This window comes from Loxodonta africana, chromosome 11, assembly GCF_030014295.1.
Source record: "Loxodonta africana isolate mLoxAfr1 chromosome 11, mLoxAfr1.hap2, whole genome shotgun sequence".
Classification (NCBI taxonomy): Eukaryota; Metazoa; Chordata; class Mammalia; order Proboscidea; family Elephantidae; genus Loxodonta; species Loxodonta africana.
The window spans coordinates 33797289-33819232 of record NC_087352.1 but is presented as its reverse complement, the minus strand read 5'-3'; the positions used below and the strand labels follow the sequence as shown (position 1 = coordinate 33819232).

At 36.7% G+C, this 21944-nt stretch overlaps 1 protein-coding gene across 4 annotated transcripts in view; it reads left to right on the top strand.

The window, feature by feature from the left end:
- Nucleotides 1-21944, top strand: part of ZNF407 (zinc finger protein 407) — a 482381-nt gene that overhangs the window by 194434 nt on the left and 266003 nt on the right. For 3 of the 4 annotated variants that reach the window (XR_010323432.1, XM_003406691.4, XM_064294401.1), the window contains exon 4: nt 47-121. Coding sequence is in view for 3 of the 4 variants with exons in the window: in XM_003406691.4 (XP_003406739.2) it covers nt 47-121 (75 nt within the window). In the remaining variant the exon portion in view is untranslated. Of the gene's footprint in view, nt 1-46; nt 122-18615 lie in introns of all 4 variants that reach the window. The other variant, XM_064294400.1, reaches the window with a different exon arrangement.

Genomic DNA, 21944 nt, shown 5'->3' with positions numbered 1-21944 from the left:
CAGATTCAAGTTTTAGTTCTATAATTTTATTTATTTATTTTTTCAGGGTTGCTTTTGTAATGAAGAAGCACTTAAATACTCATCTACTAGGCAAACATGGAGTTGGCACCCCAAAAGAAAGGTAATTGTTACTTTTTTTTTTCCCATTCAATAAAAAACAATTACGTTTTTCTTTTCTTACAGGCTTTGTTTAATGAGACTACTTTTTCTAGAATTTTTATCAAGTCAGCTCATTATGATTTGCATATGTGATACTTTGCTGTTAAATATCATATTTTATGCTATCCTCCCACAAAAATTGAATGTCATATTTTAATTTCAAAAATTCTGATCTAAAAGTATTTGAAAGGAACTGGCACACTTTAAATTTGTAAATTTGTGACATAACTTAGAAATATTAGAAGTGTTAAATTCAAGAACCTTGACCTCTGGAAATGTATTAGAATGTGCTAAAATAAATATATAAAAAACTGAGCTTCGTCTGTTTTTTCTGTATTTTTATTTTGAAGTCTTAAAATAATTTTTTTTTTAATTCTTACTGTAGAATTAAACATTGCTGATATTTAAAAAAAAACACATCTTGTGTCATCCCCAAAATAATACCACAGTTGCCATGTCATGAAAAATAACACTACAATTACTGTGTCATCAACTGCCAGGTTTCCTTTTTTTCTTGCTACTGTATCATAATTAGCTTTATCACATTGACTTAATTATATTAGGTGAACTGAAATATAGTAATGTCATCTACCAGGTGAGTGTGGCTACTTCTGAGATTTTTAAGTCTTTAAAATGTTCAGTTCACTCAGAATCAGTGCCAGGTCCATCACCTCCTTTGAAGATGTGATAGATTTTCACCTTTTTCCAGGTCTTCCAAGATGGTAGTCAGAATTCCACAGACACTCCTGGAAACCTTAGTTTTTAAATAATTTAGAATATCAATGATGATGCAATTTGTTCTACTGCTTCGACGCCTGAGGCCTCGTCACCTGTATTTGTAAATGTTTAATTGCCTTTTTTAAATTTAAAATACTCTTACCAATATTTTCTGCGTTTACAAGGAATTAAACTTGATTTTGTGACTGGAGGCATGACTTTTCCTTTAGTGTGGTTGTATGGACATTGACTACTGTGTCATACATTGGTGTTGCATATGCCTGGTGTTTACCTTCCGATATGCCTTATTTTTCTTTTTAACTTTATATTTAATTTCTAATTGCAGCCAAAATGTATGTGTTAAGCATGTCATGGATGCATTCTTCTTAAAATTTTAAAAATGACATTATATAAAGGATCATTTGGAACTTGTCGAAGTTAGCTTTCATAAGCCTTAAGAAAATGGAAATAAAACTTATTTTTAATTATTATGTTTAATATGCTTTCGTATGCATTATCTTATTTAATCATTCCATGACCTTATCAGAGGGCATTATTATTCAAATTTTATAGCTCTAAAGATTGAGATTCAGGAAGATGCAGCAATATGCTCAATTTCTCATAACTACTAAGTGTTAGAACTCTTTTTTTTCTGACTTGAATTCCGGTGCCCTTCCTGGTAGTAAGGATGTTACTGCCCAGTGAGAATTTATAGCATGTAGTTACATATTTAGGGTTTTTTATTCACAAAATACATTTGAGTGAAAACAATCTAGATCAGACAAAGGACGAAAAGAAAACTGTTCCTGAGTATACCTCTAACTAGTATGCATTTTAAATTCAAATGTATCCTTTTGTTTTTTATTTGTGAATTTTAAAAATTAGACGTCTTTATTCGTATCGTTTCCTGTAGGTGTCCTTACCTTGAGAATAGTGGACCCCTCTGCCATATGTTGTGATAGGAGTTTGACAATCACAGGTGTACTGTTTGGGTTCTGTGTTTTCCTTTTCCTATATGTTTTTTTTTTATACATTCTAGAAGCATTGTTTCTTTCTTCCACTCATTTCAGGCTCTATGGAGTCTAAAATCAGGTAGGACATTGGTTGAATGCCTTTCTTCCCTCTGAGATACGGTAAACTTTTCTCAGATACGATTCCCTTTCTTTGTTCTGAAATCATGATCTGAATCTCAGAATGCGAAGTTACATCCCATCTTCTGCATTATTACCCTATAAGTATTCAACTCTCTGAATTTCATCTCAACTAAAAATCCTTGACTTGATTTATTTTTTCCCTACTATAAATTCTTTGTTTCAGAATACTTCTTGTTTATGCTGTTTATATGGAGCCTTCTCTCATTGTATGGAAATACTGGGTCAGAATGCCAGGACTTCCCCAGCAATGTGATTTTCTAATAGAAGTCCATAGCTGGAGATGACTGACGCTTAAGCAGCATAACCCAGCACAGTAAATGTGGAAAGGCTCCTTTCTTCCGTTCCACCCTCACCTTCCTTGGAGAGGGAATTGATGCCTTTTAATGGTTTAGGAAGCCAAGAAACTCTTTATCAGCATATTGAACCATCACGTTGGGCATAACAGTTCTCTAAATTAAGTTAAATTTATTTTTTCTTACCTGTTTAAGACATTAATGCCTTGGCTATAATTTTGCAAGCTTGCTATATTTTAATTTCTCCAGGACAATATAATCAGTTTACTTTTTATGTTTTGAATTTGATTCTCCTCTCTTATGCACTGCATATTATAGCAAACAGTAATAGAAGTTAGCTAAATAGGCTGTGACAATTAAATTAATAATGCATTTTGTTTGTAAGTATTTAGGCTTTGTGGTTTGACTGATATACGCAAAAATGATAGTTTTTTTAAAATAAATTCATTTATGCTTGTACTTAAAGTTTGATGAACCAATAATTTTGTCAGCATGACTGTCATTAAACACAGAAAACTAAATAATTTCAAATATGTTTTTTGAGACTCTGTGGACACCTGAAGTGATCGATGGCTTGTTGCAAATGTATAATTTTTGTCTCTAAATTTGCATTAACTTATTTTAAGATAGTATACTACTGTATTTCTGAAGCCTTACACACTTAAATACAAACAACTAAAAATAGCCACATTCAATTCATATTAGAAAATAATAAACTCCAGTTAATTTGCACGTTTATTCTAAAGTATTCCCTGTTTTAAATAAGTAATTCTCTTTATAATATACTAAGCCAATATATCTTTATGACTGTTTTAATTTACTGATAGTAATCTAGAAAACGAGCTTATCGACAATTATCACAACTGAAATGGCCTTAATAAGTATATCTTGTGTGAAAGCCAGATGCACGTTACAATGGAAATAGATGGCTTTCTTAGTTCAGCGCTTGGAAATCAGCCGGGCTTTGAATGACTGTGTAAATAGGAGAAGGGGAAAGAACTCTTCTTAGAATTTCTGATCTGATACATTGGTTTTGTGGTATCGGGGACAGCATTAGGGAAGTATTCCCACCAGCAGCATTTGAGGAAGACCGATATGCTAACAAAACCACTTTTACCAATAAAGGCCTTTAAATGAGATGAGTGTGTCATAGTACCCAAGAGTTAAATAATATCTTAAACAAAGGAAATTTACCTGTTTTAAATCATTAATGAATATGCAGACCAAAATCTTAGTATTTTTTAAATCAAGGAATTTTTGGAGAAGTCTATTAATTAAGTTTATGCAGCTCAGCGCTCTGTTGTTAGCACCATGGCGTTGAGGCCACTGGCACAGGTTCAGGGCTGGTCGGTAGTATTCTTCAGGTCTGCAGCAAGGGCCGACTTGCTGAATGGGATTTTCCCCAAGACCCCTGCAGATTACTCACCCCGAGAATTTGATTAGGTTTCTCACCTTTCAGCAGACTTTTGGGATTTGGCATTAACTGTCTTTCTTTTAGCAATACCTTTGATCTTATTGATAAGAAAAATCTTTTCCCTTACATTTTTATATATACCAGATATTACCTAGTCTGATTATGGAATAGAAATACCAGCAGATCTGATACTTGGTTCATAGTGTCATTAACATATGGCAGGACATTGCATAATTCTTTTTGGATTCTATCTCTTCCCATTCTCTTTCTGTGTTTCCAAAGATTGTTTTATTTGTATTTTAAGATTGCATGCAATCATCACTGTTTCCTGCTTTTGGCATTTAGATGTAACGGTGCCCTTTTTCACAAAATATGAATATATTGTCCAACAGATCAACATTCCTAGGAAAGGTATATGTATGTGCACGTGTGTGATTAACATCAAAGCTATGCGAAGGATTGACTGAGTTGATTATAGGCATACCTCTGAGATTCCAGAACCTTTGGTTCCAGACCATGGCAATAAATCAAGTATCACAATAAAGCAAGTCATACAAATTTTTTGGTTTCTCAGCGTGTAAAAAACTATGCTTACACTACAGTGTAGTCTGTTAATTGTGCAACAGCATTTTATCTAAAAAAATAATGTACATACCTTAATTGAAAAAATACTTTATTGCTAAAAAATGCTAATCATCATCTGAGCCTTCAGCGAGTTGTGATCTTTTCTGATGTCTTGCCTCAGTGTTCATAGCTGCTCACTGATCAGGGTGGTAGTTGCTGAAGGCTGAGGTGGCTTTGGCAGTTTCTTAAAATAAGACAGCATTGAAGTTCGCTGCATCTATTGACTCTTCTTTTCACAGAATATTTCTCCGTAGCATGCGATGCCATTTGATAGCATTTTACCCATAGTAGAATTTCTTACAAAATTGGAGTCAATTCTCTCAAACCCTGCCACTACTTTATCAAATAAGTTTATGTAATATTCTGATTTTGTTGTCATTTCAACAGTATTCACAGCATCTTCACCAGGAGTAGATTCCATCTCAAAAAAACTACTTTCTTTGTTCACCCATAAGAAGCAACTCCTCATCTGATAATGCTTTATCATGAGACTGCAGCAATTAGTCAGATCCTCAGGCTCTACTTCTAATCTAGTTCTCTTGCTATTTCTACCACATCTGCAGTTACTTCTTCCACTGAGGTCTTGAACCCCTCAAAGTCATTCATGAGGGCTGGAATCAACTTTTTCCAAACTCCTGTTAATGTTGATATTTTGACCACCTGCCGTGAGTCAAGAATATTATCAGTAGCATCTAGAATGGTGAATCCTTCCCCGAAGGTTTTCAGTTTACTTTGCTCAGATCCATCAGAGGAATCCATATGCATGGCAGCAGTGAACCAACCAACCAACCAACCCACTGCCCTGGAGTCAATTCTGACTCATAGTGACCCTAAAGGACAGAGTAGAACAGCCCCATAGGATTTCCAAGGCTGTAAATCTTTACAGAAGCAGACTGCCACATCTTTCTCCCACGGATCGGCTGGTGGGCTCAAACCATGACCTTTCTGTTGGCAGCCGAGTGCTTTAACCACTGTGCCACGAGGGCTCCTTATGGCAGCCATAGCTTTATGAAATATATTTCTTAAATAATAAGACTTCAAAGTTGAAATTAATCCTTCGTCCACGGGCTACAGAGTAGATGTTGCGTTAGCAGGCATGAAAATAACATTAATCTTGCACATCTTCACCAGAGCTCTTGGTTGACTAGAAGCGTTGTCAATGAGCAGTAATATTTTCAAAGGAATCTTTTTTTCCTAGCAGTAGATCTCAACAGTGGGCTTAAAGTATTCAGTAAACCATGTTGTAAACAGATGTGCTGATACCAGGCTTTGTTGTTCCATTTATAGAGCACAGACAGAGTAGATTTAGCATAGGTTTTTTAAGGGCCCCAGGATTTTAGGAATGGTAAATTAGTGTTGGCTTCAACTTAAAAGTCACCAGCTGCATTGGCCCCTAACAACAGTCAGCCTGTCCTCTGAAGCTTTGAAGCCGGGCATTGACTTCTCCTCTGTAGCTATAAAAGTCCTAGTTAGCATCTTCTTCTAGTATAAGGCAGTTTCATCTACTTTGAAAATCTGTTGTTTAGTGTAGCCGCCGTCATCAGTTGTCTTAGCCAGGTCTTCTGGAGCTGCAGCTTCTCCGTCGGCATTTGCTGCTTCACCTCACACTTCTTTGTTATAGATGCAGCTTCTTTCCTTAAACCTGATGAAACAGCCTCCACTAGCTTCAAACTTTTTTTTTTTTTTGCAACTTCCTCACCTCTCTCAGCCTTAACAGAATTGAAGAGAATTAGAATTAAAGAAAGGTGACTCAACAGAATGCCAGAATTATCAAACAGTAAAATTATGCTGAATATCATTCAAAAGCAGTTGTACCAGAACATTGACAGGAAACTGCCAGAAATTCAAGTTGGATTTAGAAGACGACGTGGAACAAGGGATGACCTTGCTGATGTCAGATGGATCCTGGCTGAAAGCAGAGAATACCAGAAAGATGTTTACCTGTGTTTTACTGACTATGCAAAGGCTTTTGACTGTGTGGATCATAACAAATGATGGATAACATTGCAAAGAATGGGAATTCCAGAACACTTAATTCTGCTCATGTGGAACCTGTACATAGACCAAGAGGCAGTTATTCAAACAGAACAGGGGGATACTGCATGGTTTAAAGTCAGGAAAGGTGTGTGTCAAGGCTGTATCCTTTTACCATACTTATTCAGTCTGCATGTTTAGCAAATGATTTAAGAAGCTGGACTGTATGAAGAAAAATATGGCATCAGGATTGGAAGAAGACTCATTAACAACCTGCAATGTACAGATGATGGATGCAACCTTGCTTGCTGAAAGCGAAGAGAATTGGAAGCACTTACTGATGAAGAGCAAAGACTACAGCTTTCAGGATGCATTACACCTGAACAAAAATCCTCACAACTGGATCAATAAGCAGCATCATGATAAATGCAGAAAATATTGAAGATGTTAAGGATTTCATTTTACTTGGAGTCACAGTCAATGCCCATGGAAGTAGCAGTCAAGAAATCAAACGACATGTTGCATTGTCAGATCTGCTGCAGAATACCTCTTTAAAGTGTTAAAAAGCAAAGATGTCACTTTGAGAGCTAAGATGTGTCTGACCCAACCCGTGGTATTTTCAGTCACCTCATATGCATGCGAAAGCTGGACAGTGAATAAGTAATGCTGAAGAAGAATTGATGCCTTTGAATTATGGTGTTGGCAAAGAATATTGAATATACCATGGAGTGCCAGAAGAATGAACAAATCTGTCTTGGAAGAAGTACAGCTAGAATGATCCCTAGAAGCAAGAATGATAAGACTTCATCTCACATATTTTGGACATGCTATCAGGAGAGACCTGTCTCTGGAGAAAAACATCGTGCTTGGTAAAGGAGAAGGTTCACGTAAAAGAGGAAGACCTTCAATGAGATGGAGTGCCACAGTAGTTGCAACAATGGGCTCACACATAACAACGATTGTGAGGATGGCACAGGACTGGGTAGTGTTTCGTTCTGTTGAACCTTAGGATATTTATGAGTCAGAACTGACTCTGTGGAACATAACAATAACAGCAACAGGGACTTGGACTGGATTAGGCTTTGGCTAAGGGAATCTTGTGGCCGGTTTGATCTTCTATCCAAACTACTAAAACCTTCTCCGTATCCGCAGTAAGACTTTTGTGGTTTCTTATCATTCATGTGTGCACTAGAGTAACACTTGATTTCCTTCAAGAACTTTTCCTTTGCATTCTCAACTTGGCTTACTGTTTAGTGCAAGAGGCATAGCTTTCAGACTATCTTGGCTTTCGACATGCCATCCTTAATTAGCTTAATCATTTCTAGTTTTGAGTTAACGTTAGAGACCTGCTATTCTTCCTTTCACTTGAACAGTTAGAGGCCATTGTAGGGTTATTAATTGGCCTAATTTCAATAATGTTGTGTGTCGGGGAATAGGGAGGCTGGAGGAGAGGGAGAGAGACGGGAACGTCCTGTCAGTGGAGCAGTAAGAATGCACACAACATTTATCAATCAAGTTTGCCTTCTTATATCGGTGCAGTTCCTGATGCCCCAAAACAATTACAATATTAACATCAAAGATCACTGCTCACAGATACTATAACAGATATAATAATAATGAAAAAGTTTGAAGTATTATGAGAATTTCCAAAATGTGACATCAGGACACATAGTTAGCATATGCTTTGGAAAAATATCACTGTTGGACTTGCTTGATGCAGGGTTGACACAAACCTTAAATTTGTAAGGAACGCAATAACTGCGAAGTACAATAAAGTGAAGCATAATAAAATGAGGTATGTCTGTAGTAACTTAGGTTATGTCTATATGAGAGAAGTCATACATTTTATAAAAAGGTATTAAAATGGTTCTAATCAGAATAGATTCTATTCATAGTGTGTGATTTAACTTTTGTTGAGTGGTGCAAATGGATTGCACTTTACCGCTAAGCTAAGGGTTGGCAGTTTTATCTCATCCAGCTGCATCATGGAAGAAAGGACTGGCGGTCTGCTTTTGTAAAGGTTACAGCCAAGCAAACCCTATGGAGCAATTCTACCCTGTAACACAGGGGCTTGTCATGATTCCGAATCAACTCAACAGTAATGGGTTTGTTTTTTGTTTGTTTTACCTGTTGCCATCGTGCCGATATAGACTCACGGTGCCCCTATATGACAGAGTAGAGCTGTCTTGTAGGGTTTCCTAGGAGCTGCTGGTGGATTTGAACTGCCGACTTTTTGGTTAGCAGTCGAGCTCTTAATCACTACTCCATCAAGGCTGCTTGTTTGTTTTATGGCCACTTTATTGTCCACCTAAAATAAATCACTTGCCTTCGGCTAAGTTGTTAAGAATGTGTGTATAGTTTTCCTCAGTTTATACTCCATAGTGAATTTCTGTGCACTAAATGCCACTTTCTATTCTATCTACCATTTTATAATGTTTTGAAATGAGTAGTTTATTCTTATGGATGCGCTGTGAAGGTTTTCCTACATTGTATGTCCCTCATGTGACCTCTGTGGAGTGTACTTTCTAAAACTTTTTTAGTCACTTCCTGTTTCTTAGCCAACTTACTTTTTTAGTTGGACCAATTTAGGAAGAATAAAATGTTTATGGTCTCCACCCTTTTCCCTCTTTTAAAAATATTCCAAAGGAAATAACTTTGTTGAGTCACTGTGGAGGAATGCCATGTCAATTCTTCCATCTTGGATTGCTTATTTTAATAAGTGAGTGGTTGTTATATTTTAATGACTTAATCTTGCTTTTGCGTGAGCCTGGGTACTCCTTCTTTTCCATCTATGCACAGATCAATATAAATGTTATGCTGTGGGCAGATGACATGATTTTACTTTGGAAATTTGGATTTAATAGCTGGATAGCCCTGCTAGCTAATTGCTTCTACATGGAAAGGATAGACAGGATTCATACCAGTTCACTGGATCCCAAAGTTGTTAGTTCTAGAATATTTCTTTCCACATTTTACTAGACTAAACAGATACTTTATTTAGTGAGATAGGTAGATAAGCATGCATCTGGAAATTATGTTGGTAATGTAGGTATTCTATGGTTGCTTACTCATAGCGACCCTATAGGACAGAGCAGAACTACCCTATAGGGTTTCCAAGGAAGCAGCTGGTGGATTTGAACTGCCAGTCTTTTGGTTAGCAGCCAGTAGGGTTGCTATAAGTCAGAATTGACTCAACAGCAATGGGTTTGGCTTTTTTGGTTTATAGCTGCTTACTGAGGTGGGTATTTTCAAACTCTTGCTTTAAAATTTTTCCAGAAAAGTTACAACCACACCAGTGGCATAGAATGTTGGGGCTTCAGCTCTTCGTTTGTTGAAGTCTCCAGCTTGCTGGGGTGTTGTTTGGACATGGTTACCTGTAATCCTCCCGGCTCCTCCCAAGGAGCGGGGGGTAGAGCCTCTCTCAGGCTCCTGTCTTCGTAGGGTCCTCAGCTCTCACACAGCAATGTCAGCCCTTCCCCAACTTTCAACTGAGTATTCAGATGCTGCATAGAATATCTGGGTTTTTTGTGTTTGTCAGGTAATTAACTTTGAAGTCATTGAAGCTTAATCATTACCCAGAAATTTGGTCGAGGAAAAACATTATGGTCTCTTTCCTGAATGGACATATTCCATCTTTCATTTCTTAAAGTATCTTCAGTTTTATCCTTCAAATAGTCTCATTCCTAGAGGGGTGCTTTCCTTCACTGCATTGTTTTTGTGTTCTTCCTCCGTAAAATTGACTTTACTGATTTTGTACTTAGTTAATACAATAATCGCTTACATTTAAGAATGTTATAAGAAAAAGCCTTTTGAAACTCTTACCTTTATTGTTAAGATATTATTTAGGATGTCTACATGAAATTATGCTACATTATTTTTATAAGATTTTAGAGGAGTATTTCTTTCTGGTCTTTATTCCAGAGAAAGTTGTGCCTCTCTGGAACACGTTGTGATTTTGGTTTATGGTACTAGCAAATCACATATATAATTGAGTTTTCCTCTTCATGCTTACTGTCGGGAAGCTTAGGGCCAAGTCTGGGATCTGTCTCTAGCAAGCAAGGTGAACGTTACTGTATGCATGTTGTTTCCTGCTGTTATTTCTAGTTTCATCTTTTTTTCCCTTAAAAGATGGGAAAAGTCACATTTTATGTGAGTGATATATTTTACTAACCTCCAATAAATCAAAGCTCATGTAATTCAAGGATAACCTTGCAATAAGAATTACTGTAAACCAGGGTGAATGTTTTTCTGGGGGTGGGGCACATATGTCTTTAGCCATTTGCCTTTGAGTATCTTGAAACCTTTTTACAAGACTTTTTTTTTTCTTTTGCCCTCTTCATGAAAATTTTGTGCACGAATGTGTACTGCTTCAGTTGTGCCTTCTAGTTCTCAAGATTGTGTGTTATTTTGCAGGGTATTTGTTCCTAAAGTTTGCTGAACAGCCATAGTTAGAAGTGCTTCAGCACGGAAGGGACTATTTCTTACTTTTATCCCCAACACTTGTTCCCTAGCTCTTTGTGCATCACCATTTATTGAGAAAACACCATGCCTGCTACTTCAAATGGAATTCTCGTGTTAGTGGTAGAGGGATTTTAAGTGTTAGTAGTACCTGTCACACACAAAAAAAAAAAAAAGGAAAAAAAATTTACATACCTTTTTAAAGATTTATTCTTTAATTTCAAGTCAGGAAATTTTATTGAGCATTCATCTCCATGTATTTTATTCCTGGGCATTTAAATCAATATGAATATTATATGGTTCTTGTTCTTGAGAAAATATTATTATACAGTTATCATAACATATGAAAATAAAAAGCTTTACATGATGCAAAAGAAAGTTTTAGGAGAGGGAGCAATTGATCTTGCTTAAGAGTACTATGAAGGATGGTAATAAAGGTGCTGTATTCATCCATTTATTCTTTTAATATCAATTTAGTACAATGTTCCAGACACTTAGATGGCATGTAGGGTTTCAAGAAGACCAAGTCTTTGTTCCCATGGACCTCGGATTTGTGAGCTCGTGGGGGGAGGAGAAGGATAGACAGACAATACCCACATAAAAGAGCAAGAGAATATTAATTAGCTATGAGGTTTTGATGAAATTGAGATAGAATGCCATTCTAGGTAGTGTGAGGGAAGCATGCTACTTTAGGACGGGTGGTCAGTGAGACCTTTGTGAAGGGTTGCATTCTTTCCCAGCAAAGGGCACATCCCAAAGCCCTTTGTGAGGTGTGCCAGAGAGCGTGCACGGACCTGCCCCAGTGTGACTTGGGCATAGGGCTGTAGCGAGTGTGGTGTAGGGTGAAGAGCTAAGATTACGGAGATGTGTGTGTTGTTTTGGAAACGATAATAGATGAGGGTGTTTCTTTTAGGGGAATTGTGGGAATAATTGGAGTAGGGCTGAAAAGAACCTTGAATGCTATCCGCCCGACTGTTTACTGTATGCATAAGAGGGAGCCAGCAGCATTAGACTCTGTTGGGAGTGGCAACTCAGACTATATGGAGCTGAGACGCCAGAGAGAGATCATCGGCCAATAGATAATTGTGCCTGTTTGGAATGAGTCAGAATGGACTCGATGGCAATGGAATTTTTTATTTCCTAGACAAAAAAGCAAAACAAAACAAAAAAACCCAAACCTGTTGCTGTTGAGTCGATTCCAACTCATAGCAACCCAACAGGACAGCAGAACTGCCCCGTAGGATTTCCAAGGCTGTAATCTTTATAGAAGCACATCTTTCTCCTGCGGAGTGGCTGATGGGTTCAAATTGCTGACCTTTTGGTTAGCAGCCATGTGTTTCAGCCACTGTGCCACCATGGCACCCATTCCCTAGAGTACATGGACAATATTCCATCTCTCCTGGGGTTCAGTCCAAATCAAATATTTATTTCAAGTACTCATCTGAGGCCCCTAACTTCTGTAAGCCTTTTCGTGATTATTCCATCTCAAATTGATCTTTTTTTTTAAAAAAATCGAAGTCCTATTGAACATTGAAGAATAGAGGGTAAATATATATATATTTTTATATTAGACATTCTTCTATCCCACAACTTCCATCTCCTCAAAGAAGAAAAGCAAAGGACTGTAAGAGTGCTGCGTGTGTTGAAATCATCCCGTACTAGCTCAGTGAGATTAGACTGGAGATGTATGGTTTAGTTATCTGATAATCTTTACTAAAATGAAATCTATTTTATTCGTTTGCCTCCTCTTTCATTCTTATATGGAGATAATATAAAATTGAATTTTGCAGAGGTGTTGAACTACACGTTTTCTAGTATGAGTATTCCAATTGCATTTACATGTAATACACATTGTTGTTTGATGTGACAAATTAATTTTTCAGGAATTTTTTGCTGCCACTTAGTAATTCACTCAAATCTTGGCTATAAGAATACACGCTGCTTTTAATTTTTTAAGTCAACAAATAAGTGATCCAAAGCAATAGATAAAAATATGTTAAATATTCAGAATGTAGGTGTTTTCCCCTGGTATCTTAGGGTATTTTTGGACATTCTGTTCTTCTGTTTTACTTTAATTACTTTTAGAATACTGAGGCTTATACATCTGGATTCTTTGACTAAAATATGCCTTAAGCTCTTATCTTTAATTCCCAGTCAGTGCCAGAATTAAAAAGAACAAAGGCCTATATGTTCACTGTAGCCTTCAATTATGCTTAATTACCAACTTTTATACAGTTTCATTATACAGTACTGACTTTTTGTGAGAGGTTCTTTATATTCATGACGTCTTGGTAGTTGCTTATAAAAGTCCAAGATTATAATTTTTCCTGAGGAATTTTTAGGGAAGTTATATCCTTTCTGAAGTAATTTTTGTAAAGTAGCGTCAAAGCAATTTGTTCATCCATTTTTACAGATGAGAAACAAGGTATTTATATTGCATTTTGCTACAGATCTATGATAGGAAAAATCAAGCACTTTCATAGGTTATTATCTATGATAGTTCCACCCCTCCCCTATTTTTTGACCCTAGGACCACTCACCTAGTGAGAGGCAACAAAAAAAAATTGTTCTTCACTAACAAGGTTATTTTCTCACAATAGAAAATCAGCAGATATACGTAATCCTTATAGTTATTCTGATGACCTACAAAATGTCTGTCTTTCATTTCACCCAGTTCTTTATTCCCTTTCAAAATAGTCATGGTGCTGGTTGTTGTGCCAGGGTTCGCATTTGCCAGGAAAAGGCCACACATGTTCTGTCGATACATGGGAAACACCTTCCTCACATAGAGAAGAGACAGAATGAGATCAGCTTCACTAGTGGGCACCAGTCTCGCATAGCCTGTAGGCTCATCCCACGTATCAGTGCAGGGCAGATGTTCTGTACCCCCGCTCTTGTGCTGTAGTAAGAGAGACCTCATTTTCTCCCTGTGGGAGTAGATACAGAAGTGGGGTTGACCAAGTGCTATATGGTGCTCACACATGTGCAAGAGGCAGAAAAGTTACTGTGTGCCTAGAGCCCAAAACAGGGGGAAGGCTTCTCTGAGAGGAGAAGGAACTGTGAGAGAGAGATGACCGGGTTCTAGCCTCCTTATCAGAACATGTTCTGGGCCCAAGGCCTTTCCTTGGGCAGCCTAGATAGGAGGCATAGAGGCAGACCATTCCGTCACTACTGTTTTTTTTTTTTTTTTAATTTATTGTGGTAAAATATATGTAACATAAAATTTGCTACTCTGACCATCTTAAGTGTAAATTTCAGTGCTACGACAGCATTGGGTTTACTGTAATTATATCCAAAATGTCGTAGAACTAACACCATCTATTTCCAAAACATTTTTTTATCACTCCAAACAGAAACTCTGTACCCATTAAGCAATAATTTCCTGTTCTTCCTTCCCGCAGCCCCCTGGTAACTTCTAATCTGTTTTCCATCTCTATGAATATGCCTATTCTAGACATTTCATATAAGTGGGATCATTGAATATTTGTCATTCTATACTTCTTTGTACATTCTGTGCCCAATAACTTGTTTATAGTTATTTTTAATATATTTGTTTTTAAATTACATATGACATAAAAAAAGTGGTGTTATAAACCTAAAATACAATAATATCAGCTTTTATATTTTCTCATGTAGCTACCTTTGTTAGATATCTTTATTTCTTCGTATTGCTTTAAATTACTGGCTGATGTTCTTTCATTTCAACCTGAAGGACTCTTTGACACTTGTAGGACTATCTGGGTGGTAATGAATTCTCTCATTTTTTGTTTATCTGAGAATGTATTGATTTCTCTCTTACTTTTTTTAAAAATATGAATATTTTTTCTTAAAAATACACAGTAAAACATACACCCATTCAACAATTTCTACATGTACAATTCATTGATGTAGGTTACATTCTTCATATTGTATCATCATTCTTGTTATGTTGTATATCACCACCATTACAAGATAGATTCATTGTCTCCTAGACTTCTCATTTATGCTTTAGAGTTACTGTTGTCAGTTTGATCTCATATAGATCATTCTTTAAAAGAGGGCTATGTTCAAGGTAAACGTTCTTCACTAATTGAGTTAAAGTGGTGCTTGGTCTAATGGTGACTTCAGGGGATAGTTTTGTACACAGTTTAAAGTTTATCTCAGGGCATTAGATTTGGGTATTCTTCAGTCTCAGTGGGTCCAGTGAGTATGGCTTCCAAAAGAATTTGGAATTGTTTCAGGTTTCTTCCCCTGTTGATCAGGATCCATGTATCATGACCCTTATCAGAGCATTCAGTAAAGGTAGCCAGACACCATTATGGCAAAGGAGGCAGTAGTTCCTGGAAGCTGTTGGACCTGCAGCCTGGTTCTTTCTTCAATACTTGGGTCTCCTTATTACTCTTCTGCTCCAGAACAGAGACTAATTGTTGTATCTTTGATGGCTGCTCACAAGCTTTTTAAGACCCCAGACACTACTCACTGAACTAGGAGGTAAAACAGAAAACTCTAAAAATATCATCAGGCCAATTCACTGGACTGTCCCAGGAAACCATGTCCCTAGACCATGGAACAAATAAAACTAATCCTATGACGTATTTGGTTGTACCTGTGTAGTATCATCAGCTGCGCCTTTTTGTGGTTGTTACTGCTGTTGTAAAGTTATATATAACACAGCAATTGCCAATTTGCCCTTTTTCTGGTGTACATCTTAGCAATACCGGTTACATTCTTCAAGTTGTGTAACCATTACCCTTAATTGATGACAATTTCCCCATCACTGTAGACAGAAACTATTTCCCAGAGAATGGTGTCCCCTCTTCCCTCCTCCCATCCCTGGTAACTAATATGCATTGGTCTCTATATATTTACCGGTTCTTGTCATTTCATGTAAGTGAGGTCATACAATATTTGTCCTTTTGTGATTGACTTATTTGACTCAGCATTAATAATGTCTTTGAGGTTCATCCATACTGTAGCATGTATTAGGACTTCATTTCTCTTTATGGCTGGGTAGTATTTCATTGTATGTATGTACCACATTTTGCTTATCCATTCATCCACTGATGAGCACTTAAGTTGTTTCCACCTTTTTGCTATTGTGAATAATGCTGCAGTGAACATAGGTGTGCTTATGTCTGTTCATATTGTTACCTTTAGATCCCTAGGGTATATACCTAGGTGGGTAATTGCTGGGTCATATAGTAGATCTGGAAACCCTGGTCTCGTAGTGGTTAAGTGCTACGGCTGCTAACCAAAGGGTCGGCAGTTCAAATCTGCCAGGCGTTCCTTGGAAACTTTATGGGGGCAGTTCTACTCTGTCCTATAGGGTTGCTGTGAGTCGGAATTGACAGCACTGGATTTGATTTCGTTTTTGGTATAGTAGATCCGTTTTTAATTTTTTGAGGAATTACCACAATGTTTCCCACAATGGTTATATCATTTTACATCCCCATCAACAATAGATAAGTGTTCCAGTCTTGCCACATCTCACCAATGTTTTTTATTTTCTGTCTTTTTCTTTTTCCTTTTTTTAATTGCACTTTAGGTGAAAGTTTACAGAGTAAATTAGTTTCTCATTAAACAATTAACACACATATTGTTTTATAACATTGGTTGCCAACCCCACGCTGTGTCAACACTCTCCCCTTTTCAACCTCAGGTTCCCCATTTCCATTCATCCAGCTTTCTGTTTTCTATCTTTATGATCATTGCCATTTTAGTCAGGGTGAGGTGGTATCTCATTGCAGTTTGGATATGTCTCTAATGGCTAATGATGATGAGCATCTTTTCATGTGCTTATTGGGTATCTTCATTTTTTAAATGCCTGTTCAAGTCCTTTCCTAACCTTTTCATTGGGTTATTTGTCTTTTTGTTGTGAGTTGTTGAAATTTTGTATGTATTTTGGATATTTGGCTTTTATCGGATAAATAGTTCCTGAAGATTTTCTCCCAGTCTTTAGGTTGTCCTTTTACTGTTTTGATAAACGTAAGCATTTAATTTTCACAAAGTCTCTGTTATCTATTTTGTCTTTTGTTGCTAGTGTATTTGTCATTATATTTGATGCTGTCACTAAAAAAAAATATATGCGTCCTGCAGAATTTCTCCCTTACTTTTGAAGGGCATTTTTGCCTGCTAGAGAATTCTTGGATAGTACTTTTTTTCTTTCAACCCTTTGAACATATCATCCCATTGCCTTCTGGCCTCCATGGTTTCTGAGGAGGCATTATCTGTTAATCTTATTGAGCATCTCATGTACATGATGTGTTGTTTCTTACCTGCTGCTTTCTATATTCTTTTTAACTGTCAATGATTAGATTATAATATGTCTTGGTGTATATCTCTTTGAGTTTATTCTATTTGGAGTTCTTTGTGATTCTTGGATATGTAGATTTGTATCTTTTGTCATGTTTGGGAAGTTTGGGGCCATTTTTCCTTCAAATGTTGTTTCTGCCCCTTTCTCTTTTTCTGGGACTTGCATAGCACGTACAATGGCCTGCTTGCTTGTGTCCCACACGTTCCTTAGGCTCTGTCAACTTTTCTTTATTCTGTTTTGTTTGTGTTCTTAAGACTGGGTAATTTCAGTTGCCTTATCTTCAAGTTTGCTGACTACTTCCTCTACCTGCTCAAATCTGCTATTGAACCCCTGTATTTAATTTTTCATTTCAGTTATTGTACTTTTTAGCTCCAGAATTTGTTTGGTTACTTTTTGTAATTTCTGTTTCTCTATTTATATTGTCATTTTTTAAATACATCATTTTCACGGTTTCCTTTAGTTCTTTGTCTGTGCTTGCCTTTAGCTCTTTGAACATATTTAAGATGGTTGTTTTAAAGTTATTGCCTAGGAAATCTAATGTATGGCCTTCTTCAAGAATGGCTTCTGTTGGCTTATTTTGTTCCTTTGAATGGGCCATCCTTTCTTATTTCTTTGGAAGCCTTGAGATTTTTTGCTGCTATTGAAAACTGTGGTTACTATGGAATTGAGGGTTTTTCCTTCCTTCTTTCATTCCTTCCTTGTTTTAATCATTGAAAGCTGTAGTAATACATTGGTTTAATGACTTTTATGAATGATTTTTAAAAGACTGTTCCTTGTCATATTTGGTCACTGAAGTCTATTTCTTTACCTTGTATTTATGTAGTGTTTTGATAGAGATTTCCTTGAGTACCAGGAGCTAAAACAAAAGAGAAGAAAACAAAACATATAAACAAAACAATGACAACAAAAAACCTTTTCCAGTCTTTGCAGATTGAATCTGTGCTGGGGCACTCCTTCAATACTTAGCCAGGCTTATGTTGAGCCTAGAGACCAGCTGAGGTGAAATCTTAGGGTTTTTTCAGGTCAGTTCTGAGCATGATTCTTTCCCTGGGTAATTTGTGACTATCTGATTTATCTTTGTATACACAGGTTCTCTTGATTACCCCAGCTTTCCAAATTAACTCTCTTCATGGCTTTTCCTTTCGGGCCTTACATGATCTGTTATATGTCTCAGTCATACTCTTTTGCCCTGGGTGGCTATGGGTTAATCGTTTGCCTTACAGTGTTTTTGAGCAATGCCTGCCACTTTTTTGCGTTGATTGAGTTTTGAGATAGGCAAAACAGATATGAGTGCCTTCCATCAGTCCTTCAGGTAGCCCCTAGGTGTAGTGATTTCTCAGTAAGGTATGCTTAGCTCCCTCTGGAACCAGAGTCCAGGATCCCACACTGGGAATGTGGGCTACAGTCTTCATTACTGCTGAACTTAGGATGAGGTGGGCACTGGCAAGTAAAACAGTTACAAAGCTGTCCTGCCATTTTTCTTGATTCAGTATTCTACATGGTTTCTCTAAACCTTTGCCTATTTTCCAGAGTTCTGACAAAGATGGTTCTGACATTTTCTGCTTTCTTTTTGACGTTTCTGTGGAAGCTTGGAGCTTGCAACTGCCTACTCTGCCATCCTGCTGACTATGATGCTGGCCGGTACTTACTAAGAAGTTAGCACCTCTTCAGTTTGATTCATATGAAATCGAGATTTAACAGATTAAGAACAGTTGAATATTGGTAATTTCATGAGTAACCTAATTCTGTTGAGAAATGTTTCTAGTATATGATGTTAATATAAAAGTCTGCTTTGCAAGGAACCAGCCGTTTCCACTGAGTCCTAATTTAATCGAGTTCCTTACTTTTTTATGGATAATGATTTCCTAGACATAGCATCTGGTAGTAAGTGTAATTTAGAGGAAACTGGTCAAGGTGAAACAGAAAAGATATTTCAGTATACTGTTTTGTATTTTAGCTTACTGTCACACTGAAAGCTATAGTTCTGTGTCTTCCAGACTGGAATCAGTGTGCATTTCCTTTTCGTGGCCCAGGTTATTCTCCGTTTACTTGGTAAAGCCTTCCTAAATCTGCATTTTAAATAAGCACTTCTTGCTACTTAGAAGGTTGATGTCCTACTAAGCACACTCTATTTTGGTTTTCTTTTCAAATAAGTGTGTGCCCTGTCCCCATACTAGATAATTTTTTCAGGGCATGGTCTTTGACTTGCTGTCCTTATCTCTTAAGGAGTGATTGACTCTCAGTATATATTTATTGTTGTAGGATATTAAAATTTTTAATTTACATTTTTCTGTTCCAGGTAGACTTTTTTTTAGCTGGTTTAATTTATGATTTATAGTCACATTATGAAAAAGGCATTGCAGGCTAGTGTAACATCTGTGTAACTTCGTATGTGCTGCCACTTTTAATGAAGTCAGCCCCGGTGCTCTGTTCTCTGAGTGACCATGTGCTTTCTCTTCTGTGACGCTGAGGACAGACCTTGTTCTCCTTAGCTCACAGGGTTGTGGTGAGGCTGACATGAATTTATAGTTAGAGGAGCACTTTGAATAAATACTAAACGAAAGTATTTTTAAAATTATAAAATAATATACCTATCTAAAGATAGTATAATTTTTTTTTTTCTTTTATGTTAGGACTTTTTGCTTGCTAAGGACTAAATATCTTTTCCCCTGTTTTGTCATGCTTATGGTAAAGGATTATTGGAAATGGGAGATTCAGCTGGACATGCACATGACTCAAATTTTCTTTGAAGTTAATTAAATTAACAGTTTCCTTTTATATTCTCATTGTGCATTTTAGTGTTCAGGATGCTTTTTTTCCCATATTATAATTATATAATATAGATATGTCATATATTTTTAGGAACTAAAATGTGGTAGACTTATTACTGGAATTCAGATCTTTTAAAAAGTTTTTGTGGGAGAGGAAAACATTTAACTAAAGGAATTATCCCCGGGGCTTATTATTTTTGTTATTAAAAACTTAGTACTAGAAATATTAATAGTGTGTCAACATAATTATCAAGCCAGAATTACAGAATGTTAGAAATTTATGGTATGAAAATATTGTTATTTATTTTCAAACTAATTTAATTTTTATTTTCATAGTACTAACTCTTTCCCTTTTTGATTAAACAGGAAAACAAAACGAAAACAGAAAGCCTTACATAGAGTATCACTGTTTAAACCCAATCAAAGTGGAACAGCTTTGGTTGAGGCTGGAAGGGAGCCCCAAGGACCAGGCCCTTTTATTTCAGCTTCTATAGCATCATGAAAGTCAGGGGGCTCTTCATCAGATTAAAAAATATATCTTTATACGTCAAGCTCTTTTATTTTTACGGGAAGCCATTGACTTTTGCAGATTTAGCATTCATAATATTGTCCATGCCTGAGTGATGACACATACTTTAGAGGAATTCAGGTGTGACTTGGACATGTTCAGAGGCTCCTGTGTCAGAGCTCTTAACTTTGTTAGTGAGTGAACCCAGCATTCAAATCTCAGTACCACTTTATTTATTGTTCTCTGTGTAATGTCTCTGAAGAAGTGATTAAAAACAAAATAGTGTCCTCAAAAGAAACCCAGCTGCTGAAATAATGAGAAAAAAAAAAAAAATTCTAAGAATATAATCATTCTTAGCTAGAATTACAAGGTTGAGCTAAATTAAAATTGGGAATGTAATATCCTAGAGCTAGGAGGTAAATTCACAGGCATTCATTATTGAATGAATAAATAAAATACTGAAGAGCCACAAATGGGTCATGATAACCAAAGATTATTTTTAACCCAATTTTGTGCAGAGGCCTAGGTAGTAAGGTGAAAATCTCCCATGTTTAAATGATCCACCATATGCTCAATGTGTAAAAAAAAAAGAAAAGGTGATTTTTGAACATTTAGTCCTCTGACAAGTGCAAAATCTCCTTTCAGTGAGGGAGAAAACTTGGAGTGTTGAAAAGGTGGCTCTTTTATTTGGTCCTTTTATGAGTGGAAAACATCTGACTTTCAACAAAAATGTTATTCATTAGAAAATCATTAGTCTTTGTTATAAAAATTTGTCTGGCATGGCTGTTTAACTGGTGAAGCCACTGGTGTGGCTTTACAATAAGAGTGTCATATGAAAAACAGAAGAAATACTTTTCTTTACACAGTGCAAAGTGACCAGTGGAGGTTCTTGTAGGAGAGAGGAATGAGTGAACACACGTTTATCTCAGGTGGAGCAGACTTTATTGGAAGAAAATGCCTTTACAAGTGAATGTACCTGAGGAATAAAAGCTAACATGGGATTAAAGGCAACACATGGCTAACTCCACTTCACCACTTATGAGTCTTTTATGGAGCTTCAACATTGCTCCTGAAACAAATCTCAATTAGGCTTATCATAGGAAATAGAGAAGTTTTAATAGAATGATGACAGCTGCCAATTTTAAGTGTTTAAGTCAGAAATAACTTTCTTCTTGAATGTCCCCACTTTTCAGCTGATCACCATCTTCCGGCTTGCAGTTATTTTTTCTCATAGTTTTCACCACTTGTTTCACCTGCCTCTTCTGTTGACTTTGATGCCGACACCCTCCGGAAGGTCCCGAGTACTTTGCTGAATTGTGCCAGCCCGACTCCGTTTTGCTGTCTAGTGCGGTGTCATTGTCTTCTATGCCTGCATTCTTGTAGCCAACTCTGTCTCTCAGCCCTTTACTGCCAGTGTTACTGCAGTAATGAAGTTCCGAGATAGCATGTAGAGTTCATTTTTTACTGACAGAATTCATAGCCTTATTAATGATTTTAGACTATATTTATAGAATCACTAAGGTTCTAAAGAGGTCACTTAATTTTTTTACAAATACTTTACCACCTTTTATGAGGGAAGG